Consider the following 20,865-nt stretch of genomic DNA (forward strand, 5'->3'; position numbering starts at 1 on the left):
ATATACTATATATAGACATATACGCACTTTTCTGTAGACCTTTTCAATGTGTACAATACTTAGTACATTATTTTGATAAAACTCGTAGGGTTCAGCCTGCGTTTGCAATGTAAGCGGAAAAAATGTAATTATTTACGACAAGAAACCTCAAAAATAACAGTACTTCTCCACTATTTAATGGATGTTATTATACATATAAACCTTCCTCTTGAATCACTCTAGGTATCTATTAAAAAAACCGCATCAAAATCCGTTGCGTAGTTTCAAAGATTTAAGCATAAAAAGGGACATAGGGACAGAGAAAGCGACTTTGTTTTATACTATGTAGTGATAAGACACAATATACAGGAATGTTTCGATAAAGTAGAGCGCACTGGCCCCCACACTGGGATTCCCTGTGTTGTGGGCAGCCAATCTCTTCCTTTTCACATCTAAACAGTATTGCTTAATTAATTGTACATAACACATTTATATCTATACTATTTTTGTACAATAAGAATGTTTAACTTAGGTATGTCTTTGTCATATTCGAGAGCCTAGTCGAGATTTGGAAATATAACATGTTCAAATCCGATACATTCAGAGAGTCAGACTTGGCGCACGCCACTAATAAAATATGTATGTCTAAAAATAAAAACAGTTCTTTTAAATATGTATATATATATATTTTTTGATTTCATTTGTTTATTGATTAAATTTACTAAGCTCTTCATGATCCTTTATGTGTTCTTTTAATGTATATTTCCTAGTATAAGCTTTAGAACATATATTACACGTATAGGGTCTTTCGCCCGAATGTTTAAGCATATGCTTCTTCAAACTATGATTCGTTATAAACGCCATATTACATTCTGTGCATTTCTTATTTTTATTACCATGCGTTTGGCGAATATGCGTAGCTAAATAATGCTTGATATTATAAACCCGCGAACAAAACGGACATACAAAATTGTGTGTTATATTATGCACTTCAGACATGTGTTTGATTCTGTCATTATAGTGTTTCATTTGTTTTTCGCATATATGACATTTAATAATACGTTTAGAATGCATTTCCATATGATTGGCTTTCGACGTTTGAGTTTTTAATACTTTCCCGCATTTGAAACACGGATAAGAACCATGTTCATGTGTTCGTTTGTGCACTTTTAACCTTTTTGAATTCATAAAAGATTTCCCGCAAACATCACAAATACAGTTAGCGTAGTGTTCGTTTAAATGAGTTGTGAGGGAACGGAAAACGTGAAATTTCTTCTCACATAAATGACAAGTGTAAGGGCTAGAGTCAACTTTGTAATCGGCGATACATTCGCCATAGATAACTTTATTGTGAACATCGCTAAGATGGCGGCGCATGGAATCCACATCCGCCAAATTCAAATGACACTTCCGGCATTCGAGATTCGATATGTCAATTTGAAGAGAGCGCGGGAAACGCTTTATCATTTTTAATTCATTATCTATGTTCGTATGAGTTTCGTTTGTGTGTTCTCTTAATAATTTAAGTTCCATGAAATCTTTTAAGCAGAAAAAGCATCTAAACCAGCTCTTTAGATGTCGAAAGGGGCAAGCTGTGGTTTCCTTTAAAACGATTTCACAAGTGAGGATTATTCTTTTGTGTTCTGATAGTTGTTTATAATTCTTTGGCATTTGAAGAGGTAGACAATCTGAAAAATAAATTAATTGGGATGACATATTACCTTTGTCTTTTTCAACAATAAGAATAAAACACAATATCTTAATCTTTCTAGTTAATTATAACATTTTCATGGATTTTAAAAATAATTTCTTACTTAGTAGTTTGGATATTGGTATATCTTCATCTGGATCCTCAGTATTACAATTTTCTATATGTCTGTCATTTTCATCAAAGACATTGCTTTCTGTTCTATTGTCTGGAATGTGGAATACAACTGTTTTAAATTTTTGTCTATGATATATTAGTATTTGTATACTCTCTTAGATACTTCTGTATTTATTTTCTAATATTTTGAAAGATTTTTTCCAAAATAATTTTACAGGTATAAAAATATAAGATCTTTTATTTATTTTACTTTATTATGAGTGTTTTTGTTTTTCCTGGCATAATAAAAGGTATTCCACTATATATGGGCATCTTAAGGGCACACTGGTATAAAAAAAATAACCATGAAAATGCAATTACTTTTTTATATTTTATCATCTAGTTTATTTATATTTTTTTTATTTCTCTTAGATATTAAATACTCACTATATAACTGCCATAGCTCATTATATTTTCTCTCAGATGACTTCACTTGCTCATGAAATTTGTAAATATTTTCAATTTTTTTAGCACATTCTTCACAAACTGTATAACTATGCCCAGGTTGTGATGCCAGCTTAAAACAAGACACATCTCAATAAAATACAATAACAGTAAAGTAAAACGGATTTAATTTACTAATGTTTATTAAAATTTGTTTTTGGGGGTTTGAGAGCCTGATTAAAGCGTAATCACAGATTGATAGTCACCTATCAATTCAAACTCAAAATATCTTTATTCATGTAGGTAAACAAGTACACTTATGAATGTCAAAAAAAAATTAAAGTTGTTGTAAATTTACATTTACCACTAGTTTACAAGTCAAGGGGGATAGAGCGGGCAAAAAGAACTGGCAAGAAACTTTCCGCCGCTCTTCTTAATCACTAATATTTTAGTATTGACTATAAATCTGTAATTATCTACATATATCTACAATTTAACAATATATTTAAAATTTACAAGAAATTATAATCTACATTTTAAATATGCATTTTAATCTTAGGTGGACATTTATAATAGGATATATCTTTTTTATTCTAGGATATATATTTTTTTTTCTATTTACACAGCATTGTAACGTAAACGATATAAATATTTAATGATACGATTACAAAATGAATAAAAATAAAAACAAAGATTTTAATGCGTGTATGTTTGAAATAAATAAATAAATAACTTACAGTAATACCAAAATATTTTAACAATATGGTGTTGAGTGCCTCCGGCAAAACTCCATAACGGTTTTCTAAATCTACTATACCAATATAAGATAAACAGCAACGACAAATATCAGTCTGTTCTATTAAAAAATTCATCTCGTTACATATAAAACTGTTAAAACCAATTCACTGAATATATAAATTAAATATAATATAGGAATATATTTCAACTGAAATGAATTGTAATAACTAACTATAAACAAATTTAATGTTTTAAATAATATATTAGACACTATAAGCACTACTGCTGACAAATTGGCGCCGAAAATAATTAAAATTTCAAAAATCAACACTGTAATCAATGCCAGACATTGACTTATTGTAAATCAAGATTGGCGCGAAAATTTAAATTATAGCGATTTGTTTTAAATGCACATGGCGTTTCGATAGAAAATTGAAGTATAACTGCATATGTAAATAATATTATAAAACTTCTTATGTTTAATTAAAATTACCAAAATTTTCAATTCATATGAGATGCTATCTCATGCAGTAAATAAGCGAATCCAGTCTAGTTTGCTTGCTATATAATATGTATATTATTAATGCTGCAAGTTGCAACACTCTGTTTAATAAACCAAACGTCAAAACTAAATATGACAATCTTGTTTAATTGATAATTCCCGCTCATTTTGAGCTTCATTCTAAATTCTATTTTCTAATTTATATTTTATGTTTTAGTACTCATTAAAATTTACATAATATTACTTGCAAATTGAGAAAAAAAAATATTGTACTCAAATATAAGAAACATGAGAAACGTTGAAATAAAAGCGCGAGTAGACGACGTAAAAAGAATTTGTGAGCTTGCTGAAGAATTAAGCGGTGGAACATTTAAGTTAATAAAGCAAGATGATACTTTTTATAATGTGCCTAACGGTCGTCTAAAGTTAAGAATATATGAAGACTCATCTGCTACTTTGGTACGCTATGCGAGAAATGATGAGTGTGGGCCTAAAATCTGCGATTATGATTTGTTAGAATTCTCTTCAAACGAAAAAGAAAAATCTATGAAGTTAGATAAAATGTTAAAACAATGCTTGGGGGTGCGTGGACGTGTTGTTAAAGAACGGTAAGTTTCACTTTAATTCTTATTTTTTTAAATAAATTACACATTGTGATTTGTGAATGCTATTCTGCTGTCTGCAAGTGCTAGTTAACACTGTTAGTTGTGACTGACACTACCTGAGTTTATAGCTTAGATGGCAGGTTTCTTTCAATTATTTTATCTTTTTCTTTTACCTCAACTTTTATGATACCATATTGATATGATATAATAAATCTGTAAACTGTAGTAGATTTATAAATACTCTATATAATTGTTTATGTTAATTCCAGCAAACTATATATGGTTGGCCAGACTCGAATTCATATAGACACAGTTAAAGGTCTTGGAGACTTTATGGAACTTGAAGTGGTTCTAAGACCAGAACAGACAATGGAAGAAGGCCAGAAAATTGCAGAAGATTTGAAAACTAAACTTGAAGTTAAAGATGAGAACCTTATTGAATGTGCTTATATGGATTTGCTTGAAAAGAAGAGTCATGAAACTTAGTTATTTTATTTAAAAAAATTATGTATAAAGCTATGCAATGCATAAATTGCTGTGAAACATGAATGTGCTGTGATGCCAAGCATTTATTATTTTAAGTTGATTAAATTCTTGTTTAAAGTATTTTGAATGATTATTATTTTTTATTCTTTAGAAAATGGGCAAATGGGGAGTAGGATCGCCTGATAAGTGGTACCCAATACCCATTGGCACCTGAATTGAAGAAACTAATGTTTCCTACTTTTAATCTATAGAATTTTTTCTCTTTATATTGACTGTGACAATATGTGTCACTGTCTAGTTGATACTTCAGTTGCTGTCAGTGGCCTTACTTGCGCAGCACTGTCTTGTCACTTGTGCTGTGAGCTGTCAATGTTTACTTGTATTTTACTCTGGTTGACTAAAAGCCCTATGTATCTTGTGATTAGAGTTGTTTACTATCAATAGAATAAATATATTTTCTTTAGAAAGCTGTTAATTTTATAAAAATGAACGAAACATCATACGGTCAATGTCGATGCTGCCTTGTTTCTGGTTATCATAAGAGTATGACGGAGGAATATGAAGAGCAAAGAGATACCTATATAGACATGTTTTTAGAATGCTTTAATTTATTTGTAAGTATTTTTCCATTTTTTTTTTTCATGATGAATAGTTCATAAACTAAGCCTGCAAATGTTGCTTTTAAATTCCAACGAAATGCGTTTTTTTTCTGTTCTGTTATAAGTTTCTTATTTTAAATTGTTTTTGACTGTATACCTCTAACTTTTTAACCAATTGTTGTTATTATTTGTAATTTTTTCCTCAGCAATAAATCTGCCCTAAATAATTGTGTTTCCACTGACTGGTATTATCTAATTTCAGTTATCAACTAACAGTGAATTAACATGCCTCATATGTAAATCTTGCCTTGAAGAACTACATCGGGCTAATAAATTTAAGGCTATGGTTATTCAAAATGAACAGAAATTACTAGCAATGAGTTCAAATAAAGATGTGATCTATATTAACTGTAAGTATATTTTTTGCTTAAATAAGTGTTGAGGGAGATAATACTTACTACTATGCCAAACTAAGACTTTTGTTTGCTAAATTCAGAATCATATCAGGTTGCGTTACAATACAACAATACCTGTGTAATAGTACAAATTTATCATAATAATTATAAATATAATATGATAGTTATTAGCATTAGCTAAAGGAATGCCATATACAAAGAATATTATACATAATAGATAATTGTCATTTCATGAAATGAAAAAATTAAAAGCAAAAGTGACATTTATTAAGTTTACACTGTATGTAAGACCTTGTAAAATAATTCTAGTTGACATATAACTATAAAAATGCTCCATTTTGATTGCTTTATAAATTTAGATTTGTCTATAACAGTAATTAGGCAATATTTTTATTAATCATGTAAAAAAATTTTTCATCACAAAAATCACAACAGTTTTGTATTACAGTACCCAGGCCGTTAGAAACAGACATAGACTTAAAGGTAGAATCAGTTAAATTGGAACCTCTCAGTGAAAATGAACAAATGGAGCTTGATAATGATGAGGACTATGTTAACTCTGATGGAAACGGTAATAGACATTTTCATGTTCATGCAATAAATATATAGCAAATAAGTCTATTTCTTTATTTTATTTCTACGTCCAACATCTGTTGCAGCTACATTGTTGTTTAATAATTTATTTACTTGGTTGAATAAGTGTGAAATAGATAAATTTAGATTTAATTTCAGGGTATTTGCCAACCCTATCTCCAATGATGATGCCCCTTATTTCCTGACATCAGTATGTGTACAAGCCAAGGCTGTACATAGTTTAATAAGCGGTTGTAATCATTGGAGTTACGCCCCGAGAGTATAGCTAGATGTAGGCACTCTCTTCAACATAGCCATTAACATATATATATATATATATATTTTTCTTATATTCTATTGATGTACGCTTGTGGTTATTGAAGAGTAAAAATAAAATCCTCTATTATTTCAATCAGCCTTTAGGTTTGTGGGTCATCAGGTCCTATTTAATTTAAAAACATTTTTTTTAGATCACGATGATGCCACAGCTGATCAAATAGATGGTGAGGCAGAGTTATTGGCTCGCTTTCCTGATTTAACTAAATTACCTATTCGGGACACGCTGTATACTAATGCATGCGCTGGATATGTTAAGCATTTGGATTTGCTGAAAGGTAATATTTTTTTACTTATTATAAAGTTACTGTCTTGTGTTTGAACCCATACTTTTACTACATACGCAATCAAGTAAATCATTTTAGACACAAAAGTCGTTAGGCAGAATGGGCTGACCTTGTGATGAGTCATTAATACATACCATTCTTGATCATGAAGTGTTGTTTCTCAATATAATAATTCCTTTTAGCTAACTTGAGTGTGAGTAAAGCTTATTTTATGTTAAATTAAATCTTCATTATAATTAAACAGTTGATTTTTTTCTCACCTGAAATATACTAGCATATCATAACAATGTATAATCTAAAAAATTTTTCAATATTTTAACATTTCAAATATTTTTTTATTTTATTTTGAATTCCGTCATAATGTGGCGTAATGAGCATCATTTATTGTTTTAGGAAAACTTATTTCTTCAAAAATGATATCTAATCTCATCGAGGAGGCTGAACGTGAATATGGCGGAAAGAAAATTTACATAACAGAAAAGACTGCACAAATCCTAAACACATCTATTATATTAGAAAATTCAAATGTCACACCATTTAAAAGTCGTAATCGATCCGGTTTCCCCTGCTTTTACTGCAGGAGTATCTTTGAAGATTTGCCAAATTTAAGAAGTCATCAAGATAAACTACACTCCAAGGCGGACATCAAACGATCTTTAAATTCATATGGAGCTGAATGTTTGGTCGTTTATGTCGATATAACTGATTTGAAATGTACATTATGTGATAAGGGAATGCCTAATTTGAACGAATTAAAAACACATTTAACGAGAATACATAAAAAGCACTTCTACTCGGAGTATACTGATCGGGTGATACCCTTTCGTCTGGTCCATCGCGAAAATAAATTCGAGTGTCAGATGTGTGGATTTACATTCGAAACTTTTGGTTCAATCGAACGCCATATGAATGTTCACTTTAGGAATTATGTGTGCAAAGAGTGTGGGACGGGTTTTGTGACAAAATATCGGTTGAAAGTGCATACAAAAAGTATGCACGTTGGTGGGAGTTATCCATGTGAGATTTGCAAGAAAGTCTTCACAACGCAGCAAAAGCATAAAAACCACGTCGATGCGGTGCATAAATTAGTGAAAAGATTTAAATGTCCGCACTGTCCGGAGCGTTTTTCTGAATATTTCAAAAGGCAGAAACACATAGTTGAAATCCACGACGGTCCTCCTTTGCAATACAAATGCAATGTGTGCGATAAATCATTCGATAGACGATACACCTTATCCAGACATATGAAAAGAGATCATTTGGAAGAAAGGGATTTTCAATGTCAATTGTGTGCGTACAAGTGTTTTACGAAGAATGAATTGAGGGTTCACATGGTCAAACACAATGGGGAAAGGATATTTGAGTGTTCTGTGTGTCATAAGTCATATGCAAGAAAGAAAACGTTAAGAGAACACATGCGAATACATAATAATGATAGGAGATTCGCATGTGCGGTTTGTGGGCAAGCGTTTGTGCAGAAGTGTAGTTTGAAGGGACATATTAAGACGCATCATGTAGATTATAATTTACCAATATAATATTTTAAAACATATGGTCTTTTAATTATCGTCTTTAGACTCGTAATTTTTTTGGCTTTATTTATCTAATTTGGTTTTTATTATTAGTTGCTACGAAGATATGCAATGAATTCGGCCGAGAATTATCACTAAATAAATTCAAAGCCCTCGTTAAAAGTAAATTAATCAATAAAGCTTTTTATAAATGTGACGAATACTTAAATGATCCTAATCATTGAGATAGATTTGCTCCAGTTCAAATAATTCGTATTCAAAACTTGGCGATTGAAAAGTGGCGGAAAGTTACTTGCCAGTTATTCTTGCCCGCTCTACGCCCTTGACTTGCGAACTGGTTGTAAATTTGAATTTAAAGTTAATTTAATTTTTTTGACGTTCATAAGTGTACTTGTTTACCTATATGAATAAAGATATGTTTGTTTGCTAGTTGTTTTATAATTTTTCTGGTTTTGTTAAGGCCTGCATTCAATTTAATTAGTGCGAGTGCAAGACTTTGATTAGTGCAGGTCTATAGTGCAAGGAGTGTCCAATTATTGTTTAGTGGCTCTGTTAAGTAAATTCAGTTATCATATAGTTTGGCAGGTACGTTGCTAGTGAGGGAGAAGAAAGGGCGCACGCGATGTCTTAACTCGCAGTTCACTCGCAAAAAAATAAAACGCTTACAATCATTTTACTAAGCAGAAACCTGCACTAATCAGTCGCCGTCCACACTTGTTTTTTCCTAATCACTAATCCCCTGCACTAATCACTAATCAAAGTGAATACAGGCCTTGAGTCTAAGACAAATATATACACTGTTTCAGTTTATCATTGTCAAATTGTTTTTAATAATCAGTGGCGTTGCAACTTTTTAGGTAGGCCACAAATTTCTGAATCTGTTTTATGCAAATAATAGGCAAGTAGGTGATCAGCCTTCTGTGCCTGACACACGCCGTGTTGGGTCTAAGGCATGTCAGTTACATCACGATGTTTTCCATCTGCGTTTGAGCAAAATTTAAATACGCACATAGAATGAACGTCAAACGTTGCCCGGCATCGAAGCTACAACCTTAGAGATGAGATTCGTAAACTGAAGCAATCACTGCTTCTGCACTGCTTTGCTGTTCTGAACCTGTGATATTTCCACTTCAGTAAGTGAAACGATACAAAAGAAAATTACGGTAAAAATTGACTAATATCTATATGAAACCTAATATCGGGCCATAAGCTTTTATATTAATTCAAAAATAAAATTGTTGTGAAATCGTAAATCTGAAATACACAATGTAATGCTGTCGACACTGTCTAGTACAGTTCTATTTAGTCAATTTTAAGTTGGGATCGTTATTCGTTTGTCCTTAGATGGTTTTAGTTTTTTTCTTTTATAAGCGAGTGAACTTACATTATCTGCCAGTTTGCAAATCAATTGTGTAGAACGGACGAGAACTGTCAAAACACACATTTTAGATAAGTCACGAGTCAGAATCTTACTCCAAAACATTGGTTTCCTCAGGTAAATATGACTAAGTGTTTATTGCGTGTATAGGAACAGCCTCATCTGGGCGATTACGGCTTCAGACGTTTAAATGTGGGCAAATGTCAAATAAAACTCAAGTAATAAATATTATAAACTTTTATTCTTTAATACCTAATGGGTATGGAGTTATAGCGAAAAGGTAAAACAAACGTACATAAATTTCAATTTCTTTTACGATAAATTACATAAAAATGAGTTACAAATATAACAAATGATTACTGATACAAAACAATATGAATGGTATGTTTAAACAAATTGTATCAAACTCCTGATTTGTATTAAAATTAAAAGTATGTGTTCTTATGTACACGCGTTAGAAGTTATACTTCTTTGACGTATGTAAAAACATAATTAAAATGCACTGCTTAACGATAAATATTAAAATTAATCGAAAAGATGATTTTTGAAGTGAAACTTCTTTAGGCGCAAGAGGATAAAATTTGTACGTATGAAACGTCACGAATATGTGCAGCGTTTTGTCGAAGGGAGAGAGCGATTGAAACCCATTGAGAGAGAGTGAGAAAGGGAGATAGAGAAACGCTATTGGTTCATGTATTCGTTTAGTAGATAGATATTAGAACATGGCAATTCTGTTACATAACGTCTTGTGCAGTAAATTTTTGAAGTGAAACTTCTTTAGAATCGTTGTGATTTCAAACCGGATGCAACGGAAAAGCGACAGTAAAAAGAGACAGAAACATTAATTCATATGATTTAACGTGGGAGAAAATGAGATAGATAAACTTCTTTCGAATCGTCGTGATTTCAAACCGGATGCAGCGGTAAAGAGAGACAGAAACATCAATTCATCATATGATTTAACGTGGGAGAAAATGAGATAGGAGGCATTATACAGCCTCTATTTACTGCCGCTTTTTTTTTTGATCGAATTTCAAACTTTCGTTGTTTTAGTTTTTGTCAAATTAAAGATTTATATTAAACTTATAAATTAAAATGTATAATTAAAATATACTGTTTTTAAAGAACACACACATTTAGATAGTGGAAAATGATTAATTTATATTTGTTTTTGAAGGTTTCACTTCTACCATGTGTGAATTGCACAAATGTTTTTTTTTATTTATTTATATTATCATTAGCACTTATACAGTGTGTAAACAATGTGAATATAGATATACAAATACATAGAGTGATCATTTACATTATTATGTATTGAGGCTTTTACCTCAGTAATAATTAATTTGCAAAGAAGTTTCGTGTGACATGTGTACTTTATATATAACATTGTAGGTTACATATATGAAAACTTCAATATTCATAAATCGATTTAGGATTTGTTAGAAGCAATATCCATTCATATCGTTTTGTACCTAATATTTAGCCTATGAGTTATAACAATAAACATGTCCTTAACTAAATAAATTATAAAGAAAATTTGGTACGAGACATCCAATTATTGGATAGATTATAAAATAAAGGGGGGTGGGACACACAACGCTAAAGGGGAGGGTAGAATAGGAAGAAAACTTACAAAATTCATTTGGTAGTCAAGGCTTCCAGTTATTCATACAAACTAAATCAGCTATATTGTAGGATTTAATGTATTCGTCTCTTTTATTCGCAGCGTATAGACAATTTAACAGAAAGAGACAAATAGGTTGTTGTTTATGCCACTTCAATAACATACATTTGATAAAAAAATTTTTTTAAGTTTATTATAAAATTTAATTAAGTTTCTGAGAGAACAAGGAAATTGTTTACGAAAGACACTGAGTAAATTTAAAACTAGACAATTTTAATACATTTTCCATTTAAGCCCCATATGGGGAGTGGGCCTTACTTAAGTGTAAAATCTCTATAAAATCAGAACTGTGGAAACGTGCATTTTACATTTGTTTCAAAAGTTTAAAGTTTTCTTCCTAATCTAATAACGCAGACTTCCAATCAATAAACAAAAAATAACTTTAATATATAAAATATAAAAAAATCAAAAACAAGAGTCCTGTGTTGACAAAGACAATTGACACCATTATCAAAATGGCCGCAGAATGTCAGTTTAAACTTAATCAATGAGTATATACGTCTTAATGTAAAACTTAAATAAATAATACTTCCATTGGACGTATTTGTAAAATTTCTAGCATTTTTGGTTATCATACAGTACCGTCAACTGCTATTAAACTTTACAAAACGCTATGAACGCTTCAGTTTTGGTGGTCCTAATATAATCCCCCGAAAGAGTCCTGCGATTCGAGAGTATAAAATTTTCATCTACAAACAACACGTAACAAAAATTTGACGGAAAACAATTTCACAGTCTTAGTAAAACGAGACAGTTTTAGCGGGAAATACAGCTGTCAATAAATCGTGTATTTTGACAGCTGACATTTCCATAAACCTGATTGACGTTGAAGCTTAAACAGGCTATTGATTATTTCTGTCACAGACCAACGACAAAATCACCACAGACTAAGTTCATAGTTTGTGACGCTTAGCTAACGTAATAAAAAGCTTCAGGAACAGTGAAGTTTTGTTTAAACCTATATTACACCTAACCGACGGTTTATTTTGAGTTTATACACCTTAAACTATCAGATATATTCTTTATAAATAATTTATCTAGTCTAAAATATAGCTTTTGCAAAATCTAGTTAATTTACACTTACCATTTTTTTTTGTTCAAACATGTTAGTATCGTCGTGCTAAGGATTTTGTAGGGTCGTAGAAGAGTTTTTGAAATAATCTATAAAATGCCTAAAAAGAACATATTTAAATGAATTTCCCTGAAAAACGCATATTACAGAATTGTGTTCCACCAGTATCATAGCTCTTTCATCGTAGTTGGACTAAATAATATCTAATTAATAATATTTTTCCTATTAACTAGAAGGAAACAGTATAATTAATTCCTCAGACGACCCCGTCAATGAAGATTACACACTATACTGACATTTAACATTTTGACAGTTGACATATACTTTAATTATGAAAAATAAATATATATCTTGCTATACGGACAGTTCGTGAAGCTAATCTAAGTTATTCTAATTTATTTTAAATAAACATTACATTGGTCATAATAGTTATATACACTTAAATCTATAAATAAGATTCAAAAGAAATTCGAAAAATTAATAAATCATTTTTTTATATACATATAAGTATTGCAAATGAATAGACAACAGAGCGGATAAATGGATTATTTTCAGTCTACGACATTTGACTTTTGTCAATTATCAAAATAGTCCAACTTTAGTTTGATATTTACCGCTCCATAAGGCTAATATATATTTGATTTCTATATATAATAAGAAATAACATATAAATCAACAAATTTGATTAGAGGAACTTGTCAAAACACACGACATTTGTCACGTGTCAAATGTCACGTGCCATGGTGCCAAACAAACATAGACTATGCAAAATCTATCCTTATTCATAAAGACTAAATCAGACTTGAAAAAACTTTAAATTTTTAGTGCACAATTAGTTTAGTTGTTATGAATAAAGATGAAAATAATATTTAAAACAAATTATTTTTTAAAATAGTCATGTTAGCACATTATTTGGAAAGGGTTTTTGGACAAACTACAGATTATATTTTGACACAAAACCTCTATCTATACATAAAAGATTCCTTGTACAATGTCACATACTTTTCTTGGCCGGCGGCTGAAATTGGTTCTACCGTCGCCATTTTGAAATTTCAGACTGACATTGTCAGTCAGCTGTCAAATACAACATCTAATAAAATAAAAATCTATTTATTTTTCCTTGCATTATTAATTACAATGGCAAAGTTTAATTATCAAACAGTTCTGATTAGGTATCTTAAATAAATTATATTAATAGTAACATAGTAATAGTTTGTGTCACATTTGGACACTGCCTTTGCCTAGAACTGTAATGTATCTAGAAATTAAATTTAATTAAGATATTTCAGTAAAATATAAACTAAGCCAGTATGAACTTTATATTTATGAATATATTTTATGAATATCCCTTATATCGGTAAATTTTTATTAACTGGCAATACTAATATCCATGACAGCGAAATTTCCGTCCAAGAAAAGTATGTGGCACTGTAAACGATTCATCAATAGCTCTCAAATCTTGGGAAAGATCACATTGAAGTAGTTAGCAGCCCAATACGGACAAGGGACCTTAATTTTTTTTTTACGGATAGGCAGGCCTAATATGGAAATTAACCACAGAGTATTATCACGTTTCATCCTTGTCGCGTTTCGCGGCTATTATTGTCAGATCCGGTCGTGTTTTCATGAGTTGGGAGGGAGAGGGAGTGTTTTCGCCACCTCGAAGCGACTCTATGCTCGCTACGCGGATCGATGGCCACGCGTTGCCTAACAATAATATTATATTAATGACAAATTGAGTATGGCGATTTTATTTAAAAATTCCATGCTCAAGTTATTTAAAGAGCGCACCAATTCTTAAAAGGCCGGCAACGCACTCGCGAGCCCACTGGCATTGAGAGTGTCCATGGGCGGCGGTATTACTTAACATCAGGTGAGCCTCCTGCCCATTAGCCCCCTGTTCTATAAAAAAAAATTCTAGAAAAAAATATATTTCAATACGACCACAGAATACTTATTAAATCAAACTAATAAATCAGTGAGACAGAACAAAATAGTTTATATAACATAGTAGTAAACTATTCAAGGGAAACGGTAGGAGAACTTATGTGAAACGTTTGTACTTTTAACACAGCGCCATCTGTTAGAATTATATCAAATTAAAAACAAATAATTTGCAATAAAATAAAATTGCGACTATAATTAAAGATCTAAGCTATCCTATCTCTTAAGTTGGACCAAACTGCTCACGGTGTGCCAATTTACATTTATACGAGTCCATCGCGGACAAACATCGTGACAGGAGATTTATATATATTTAGAAGTGAAACAAATACAAAAGTATATCCCACAGATACCCTTTTATACACATTTATATGATCTGCTTAAATATGTTGCAGTAAAGTAGTTAAATCAGGGAGTTATTGAATCTCTAGTTAGTTAATTAAAGATCGATATTCAATCAAGTCGTTAAAGTTCCAGCAACGCACTCGCGAGCCTTCTAGCATTGAGTGTCAATGGGCGGCGGTATCATCTTAACATCAGCCTCCTGCCCTTTTCAATAGTATATAAGAATCTATGTATACTTACTTTGATTGGGTTGTGGCGTAAATGGAGTTTCAAAAGAGCTGGCTGATAAATCCTCCTCCATATTGCCTGGAGGTTTCTTTATCTGCTGAAACGTTAAACGTTATATAAAATATATAAATGTGATGAAATTTTTGATGTGAAACATCTATAGCCGCACGTAAAACCGATTTCTGGCGTGGCGACGCATGCCGTGGCGACGCATCGCCACGCTATATGATATAGTCTAAATGCAGTAGTAATTTTCACATTAAAAATATTTAATGAAAATAATGTTTATTCAACAAATAGACATCGTTATCTGGAAAAAAATCGTAATATTTTATTTTATAATTATGACATATTTAGTTCATATCACAGTCTGTTCTTTTCTGCATATTACTTTTACAAAATAATGTCGATGTTTCACATCTGCCAGGCGTGCCGTGACAGCTCACATTTTTTTCTTTTTCTGCTAAGAATCATAATTTAATTTGCAATGATTTAGTTTGGAATCATTGTACGCGTATATTGTTTCGACCAATCAGAGAAGAGTATTATGACTTTGGACCGTGCGTACGAACGCAGTAAGTAGATTGTGATGGTAGAACTTGGCATATACAAAATTTACTTTCTTGGCATATACATAATTTACTGTCATCGCATATACAAAATTTACATTCTTGGCATATACAAAATTTACTTTCTTGGCATATACAAAATTTACTTTCTTGGCATACACAAAATTTACTTTCTTGGCATACACAAACCTACTTTCTTGGCATACACAAACTTACTTTCTTGGCATATACAAACTTTCTCGGCACATACAAAATTTACTTTCTTGGCATATACAAAATTTACTTTCTTGGCATATACAAACTTTCTTGGCATATACAAAATTTACTTTCTTGGCATATACAAACTTTCTTGGCATACACATAACTTACTTTTGTAATAACTGCATCTTTTCTACTGTAAGAGCGTGGACGAAGACTCTGATCAAACGCCGATTCAATGTCCGCGTCTGAAATGTGGAAAGTTTTTTAAACCTTGGTTTATTAATTTGTGTTGGTTTAATTCTCGGCAACTCTTTTTAATCGACAAATGTTTGTAAGCTGCAACCATTACACCATGTTCCAGATGAAATCTTCAAGTAATTAATTATAATAATAAAAAAATGTGCAAGCGCACTGCTTTCTCTTGCTCCTACAGTGTGATACAGACAATAGGCCTGCAGTGTGCTTAGATATACGGAAGAGGAAGAGAAAAAGAAAATGTGCGCGCGCACTGCTCTCTCTTGCTTATATCCCCCACTCAACTTCCGTTCGCCTTGGCCGATCACACTTTTCGTAACGCTTACGTCACGCGTTCGCCAGCTTACTCCCCACAAGTCAAGCGTGCGTAAAGAAGTTTCACTTCAAAAATAATTAACAAATATTAGTTTAGTTTTGTAAAACTCTATAGTTAATAAGATGTTAAATATACAGTGTTTGAATACTCACTCGCATCATCCTTCTTCCCTTCAGACAACTTGGTTATATCTGGCATGTACGCCGGTAATGTGTATCCTGCAACTGAAATGTGAACTTTTATTGCCATTTGAAAGCGGTTTGAAGGCAATTAATAGACAAGAAGACGATTTTTGTCTTATGCTTTTTAAATGGGCATGAGCAAATGGAATGGGCAAATGGGCAACTGTGAGTAATGCCCATGGACAATGTCAATGCCGGGAAGCAAAGCTTTTAAAGAATTGCTACGTTCTTGAAGGACTCTAAGCCGAATTGGTTCGGAAATACCAACCGCCCATGCATAATATCATTGACAGAGGGCTCGCGAGTGCTGATAAAATCCTGAAGGTTCTGGACACATCAAAAGTACCCATAACCATGCATGGCAAGTGGATGCCTGTGATCTCTTCCTATCTCTTCAGGATAAAGGTGTGATGATATATATAAATATTGCTACGAGTTTTCCAATAACTTTCAATCTAAGGTATTTTTGTACCAAATTATGTCAATATTTTCCAAGATATACATAAAATAACAACCTGATGATGATAAACACTTCACAATTGCTGAAAGGAACTCAAAGAAGAAAAAAAAAGCGTTTAATTAATAATATTACCTTCTGGATCAGCAACGTAGGCTGCAAGCTTTGTAGGGTTCACTCCAAGGACCAATGCTGCGGCCTCCACGTTCAGCTCCCCCCTCTGAAGCCGATCCAAGACCTCTGAGGGTCCTTTCGCTTGCCAAAAGTCACGAGAGGTTCTTAAATAAATAAAATAAAAATAAATAAAATAAAAATAAAATAAATTTGATCAGTGGCGACGTTTTTTTCAATTCTGCATAGATTTGTCTGTTTGATGTCAATCTAATAGGCAAGTAGGTGATCAGCCTCCTGTGACACACGCCGGATTCTATAGTTTTCCTTCACCGTTCGATTGAAGATTAAATGCGAACATAGACTATCCATTGATGGACACGTTGCAACGCGTTGTGCAAAAAAGTAACAAAGCCAATCTTAAGATTAATAAATAAGAATAAAGATATGTAGATCATTACAAAGTAGAAGAGAACTACTCAAGACACAACAGAGTAAAGTGAATTTAAAGATCTCCTCTGGGTTTTAGATGTAAGGTGTTCCAAAGATACAAACAAAGGAGCGATAGAATTCGGTGCGACATTGTAAAACAAAATAAAAGCCTTTTTTTTCAACTGATATTAAATTATTCATAATAAATAAATATTTAAATTATTAATTCAAAACATTCGTTTCCATTGAATAAGTGTCAAACATTGATCTTTAAGTTATCAAAATCCAATATATTAATATTTGCATTAAACATTTATTTATTATATATTAATTAGCGGCAAATTTTAAAATAGTTGCAAAAATCGTACATACTGTTTTAAAATGATGCTCCCAGTCTTGTCCCTAGCGCAGGCCACGCCCCCGCCGAGTGAGTCCAGCGCTTTACTTGTTGGTTCAGTGTAGCGAATAGTACTAGAACAATGCGATTAGTATAAAAGCTATACTATTCTTTTGTAACTGCGACAAAAAGTATTTTTTTTGTTATTGTATTAGTTGACAAAAAACGATTTTTGTCTGCTTTAGTAAGTCAAAGGCTTAACTTATTTTTTTTTTATAATTGACAAGTTAATTAGTTTTTTAGTTTATCTGTTTTATTTTTATGTTTATCTGTGACCGACGGGGGCATGGCGTTAAAATATAATTTTAAAAAAATATAATTTTATATTAATTACCTATAAGGTCGATTAATGCATCCATATACATCCCGATACCTCCCATACAAGGTGCCATAGCTCACGCCCAGTATTTCAGCGGCTTGCTTCATCTCTAGTTCTTTCATGCGTACTGCGTCCATAACCTATAAAAACTTTTCTTAATAAATCTATTACTGAATGTAGTCTGTGCGAACTGACAATGGCAGTCTGACATTTCAAAATGGCGACAGTAGAATCAATTTCAGCCGCCGGCCAAGAAAAGTATGTGGCACTGTGTGCTATTTAATATAATGACATAACAATCTTAATCAATGATATTATCATTTTGATGTAACTATATATAGTTTTCGTCCGTTTGAACTCTCAGTCAATGGATTATTTGGCAGTAGTATTAAAATGTTATTAACATTAATATGTACCTAAACCGCCACACATGAAACGAATCAACAATGACGTTTGCAAGTAAATATTTTGTGTTAACATGGGGAGCTTTTTTTTAAATATATAGTGACAATAGTTATAACTTTCTGCCTGTTTCAGAATCTAGGGAAACTAAACGCGACAAAAAAGGAATAAGCTAGTTAAAACATAATGTTTACATAAATATTAAATCTTAATATTATAATTGATAATGAAAGAATATAATAAAGGATGAAGCAAAAACCTTGGGGGTTTAAATTCGTCTGAGACTGATTTTAATTTAAATATAATTTGTCATTTACGAATGACAGTTTGACAAAAACTTGACGTTTATGACGTCACAGGTGCGACCCCATCTTGTCGGGCTATTGGTTCTTGGAATTATGATTTTTAAAAACTTGAAGTAATAACAATTTGTATAGGCACTAAAACAAAGTTAAATTTCCAGTTAAATACATACCCGTTTAACATAACTCTCTTCCCAGAACTGCGGTCGTCTTCCGTGCCTCAAATAATCGTTCAACTTAACGACATCCGAGAATCGCGGATCGACACCGCCCTTGGTAACTGTTATAAAAAAAAATATGTTTATTCATTAGACAACAATTCATTATAATGTATTTAAAAGATAAATTCATTATAATGAAATAAATAGATTTGAGAACCCTTTTAAGTAAAGAAATTCCTGTGTTCTCTTATATAACAAACTTTAAGGCCATAAAAATATAATTAAATTATTACATTTTTTTATAAATTATTTTCAACACGCCTGTATAAGTGTGTGAGTGAGTCAGTAAGTGTGTGAGTGTGTCTGTAAGTGTGTGAGTGAGTGTATGAGTAAATGTGTGGTGGGAATGTGAGAGAGTTAGTGAGTGAGAGAGTTAGTATGTGAGTATGTGAGCGAGTGCTAGGTGTAACATATAATTAATGTTATAGAAGCCATTTATTGCTTGACCGTTCGGCCAGGAAACTTACGTTTGGGCATGTCAAGGTGTGAAGTACTGGTGGTTGATGATGATGAAGACGCGTGGGCTGGAGCTTCGGGCATCGCAGACGCGCTATCATCGGACTCTTCATCTGTAACGGTAATAGTTTAATTTATCCTTTCCTAGACGATTTTTGTAGTCTGTAGTCGTTATATTTGACGTTTGACGTATTAATTCCAATAAACGCTTATAGATACAATTTTTGTAGGATTTAAAAGTTCTCTTCTTGACAGATGACATCGATAGATGACATTTGTCGTTTGGTACTTGAGGTATATAAATTTGTATCACAACGACTTGGTAGTAAATATAATTTACAATTAGTTTAACTTCTCTTTTATAAATAATGATATTTTGAGTTTGTAGTTTTTATTTCTTCAAAATCCACTCGATTATATCTTTCGAGAGCGTTTGAAGATTATATGGAACTACTCCTTATAGATTGTACAATACATGTAAAAAAGGATTGTTTTATGAAACCACGGTAAAAGTTAAACTTTTTTTCACATTACACACATTTAACTTAAAAATAATAGTCTATACACTACACGGTCAGCTGCTGCGGATGTGCGCCGCCATATTGGCCTTGGCTATGACGAGCGCCTTTCGCTTTATCCCCACTCCGCGGCCGACCGTCACGCAACATGCGCCACACAGACGAAAAACTTTGAGACGATGTTTAAGACACTTTAAAAAGTGTTTTGAGAATATTTTTTACCAGGAACACACGAGTTCTGTAATCTATGAAAGCTTGAATTACCTGCACTATTGTCTCCGTCAACACGCAACTTGGTGTGCAAGAAGGACCCGATATCGGTCGGCGCATCGCCCCACTCTTCGTCTGACCCATCACGAGACCAATTCCCCGTCTCCGCGTCTGTTGCGCACCAACCGACTATCCTCTCGACTGAGATATTCTGTAATATCGGATTATTTCAGTCCTTCCTTCAACAAGATGTCATATTATGAAACATGGTGTATGGATATTAGTTGTTTATATTACGTATTTGTGTGTTGTTCTCACGAGTATGTAAGTGCGTGCTCCTATTTCACCTTGCCTTCTGCTGATAGAGGACAAATCTCTGTTTTTAATTTATTTTATTATTATTTATTACTCAATGTGTGATATGGAACATGGTGTAATGGTTGCAGCTCCTTACAAATATTGTGTAAAAAAAAGCTTGGCGATTAAAAAGTGTGGCGGAGAGTTTATTGCCAGTTCTTCTCTTCCGTTCTACGCCCTTGATTCGAGAACTGGCAGTATAGGTAAA

General features: G+C 32.2%; 4 protein-coding genes across 7 annotated transcripts in view; 2 read left to right on the top strand and 2 right to left on the bottom strand.

Moving 5' to 3' along the window:
* Nucleotides 1–684: 684 nt before the first annotated feature.
* LOC111002971 (zinc finger protein 43-like) lies at nt 685–3,134 on the bottom strand. The gene is made up of 4 exons (XM_045633842.1): nt 2,965–3,134; nt 2,231–2,360; nt 1,794–1,895; nt 685–1,667 (listed from the first exon to the last, which is right to left on the bottom strand). The coding sequence occupies exons 1-4, from the start codon at nt 3,097–3,099 to the stop codon at nt 685–687; spliced, it is 1,350 nt and encodes a 449-aa protein (XP_045489798.1). The 5' UTR covers nt 3,100–3,134.
* A 531-nt stretch (nt 3,135–3,665) lies between these two features.
* On the top strand, nt 3,666–4,678 carry LOC111002967 (adenylate cyclase CyaB). The gene is made up of 2 exons (XM_022273273.2): nt 3,666–4,075; nt 4,342–4,678. Exons 1-2 carry the CDS (start codon nt 3,756–3,758, stop codon nt 4,556–4,558), a joined length of 537 nt encoding a protein of 178 aa, XP_022128965.2. The 5' UTR covers nt 3,666–3,755; the 3' UTR covers nt 4,559–4,678.
* Nucleotides 4,679–4,927: 249 nt separating this feature from the next.
* On the top strand, nt 4,928–8,319 carry LOC111002970 (oocyte zinc finger protein XlCOF6). Its single transcript, XM_022273278.2, has 5 exons — nt 4,928–5,172; nt 5,420–5,567; nt 6,022–6,144; nt 6,617–6,760; nt 7,163–8,319. Exons 1-5 carry the CDS (start codon nt 5,044–5,046, stop codon nt 8,305–8,307), a joined length of 1,689 nt encoding a protein of 562 aa, XP_022128970.2. The 5' UTR covers nt 4,928–5,043; the 3' UTR covers nt 8,308–8,319.
* Nucleotides 8,320–13,241: 4,922 nt separating this feature from the next.
* Nucleotides 13,242–20,865, bottom strand: part of LOC111002968 — a 41,478-nt gene continuing 33,854 nt past the window's right edge. For 2 of the 4 annotated variants that reach the window (XM_045633659.1, XM_045633657.1), the window contains exons 11-20: nt 20,355–20,511; nt 19,584–19,685; nt 19,069–19,175; nt 18,207–18,331; nt 17,848–17,946; nt 17,068–17,210; nt 16,446–16,517; nt 15,891–15,967; nt 14,965–15,049; nt 13,242–14,142 (exon numbers count right to left, since the gene is read on the bottom strand). In XM_045633659.1, the coding sequence (XP_045489615.1) occupies nt 14,003–14,142; nt 14,965–15,049; nt 15,891–15,967; nt 16,446–16,517; nt 17,068–17,210; nt 17,848–17,946; nt 18,207–18,331; nt 19,069–19,175; nt 19,584–19,685; nt 20,355–20,511 (1,107 nt within the window). In that variant the 3' untranslated portion in view covers nt 13,242–14,002. The remainder of the gene's footprint in view (nt 14,143–14,964; nt 15,050–15,890; nt 15,968–16,445; nt 16,518–17,067; nt 17,211–17,847; nt 17,947–18,206; nt 18,332–19,068; nt 19,176–19,583; nt 19,686–20,354; nt 20,512–20,865) is intronic. The other 2 variants (XM_045633660.1, XM_045633661.1) reach the window with 2 other exon arrangements.

Source organism: Pieris rapae, chromosome 24, assembly GCF_905147795.1.
Source record: "Pieris rapae chromosome 24, ilPieRapa1.1, whole genome shotgun sequence".
Taxonomy (NCBI): Eukaryota; Metazoa; Arthropoda; class Insecta; order Lepidoptera; family Pieridae; genus Pieris; species Pieris rapae.

Bases quoted from the DNA above. Each gene is read 5' to 3' on its own strand.
- LOC111002967 (XM_022273273.2), top strand. From the start codon at position 3,756: ATGAGAAACGTTGAAATAAAAGCGCGAGTAGACGACGTAAAAAGAATT. The intron at 4,076-4,341 runs GTAAGTTTCACT...TGTTAATTCCAG, and splicing joins GGACGTGTTGTTAAAGAACG to CAAACTATATATGGTTGGCC.
- LOC111002970 (XM_022273278.2), top strand. From the start codon at position 5,044: ATGAACGAAACATCATACGGTCAATGTCGATGCTGCCTTGTTTCTGGT. The intron at 5,568-6,021 runs GTAAGTATATTT...TTTGTATTACAG, and splicing joins AGATGTGATCTATATTAACT to TACCCAGGCCGTTAGAAACA. The intron at 6,761-7,162 runs GTAATATTTTTT...TTATTGTTTTAG, and splicing joins GCATTTGGATTTGCTGAAAG to GAAAACTTATTTCTTCAAAA.
- LOC111002971 (XM_045633842.1), bottom strand. From the start codon at position 3,099: ATGAATTTTTTAATAGAACAGACTGATATTTGTCGTTGCTGTTTATCT. The intron at 2,361-2,964 runs GTAAGTTATTTA...TCTTGTTTTAAG, and splicing joins TAAAATATTTTGGTATTACT to CTGGCATCACAACCTGGGCA. The intron at 1,896-2,230 runs GTGAGTATTTAA...TCCACATTCCAG, and splicing joins TGAGCTATGGCAGTTATATA to ACAATAGAACAGAAAGCAAT.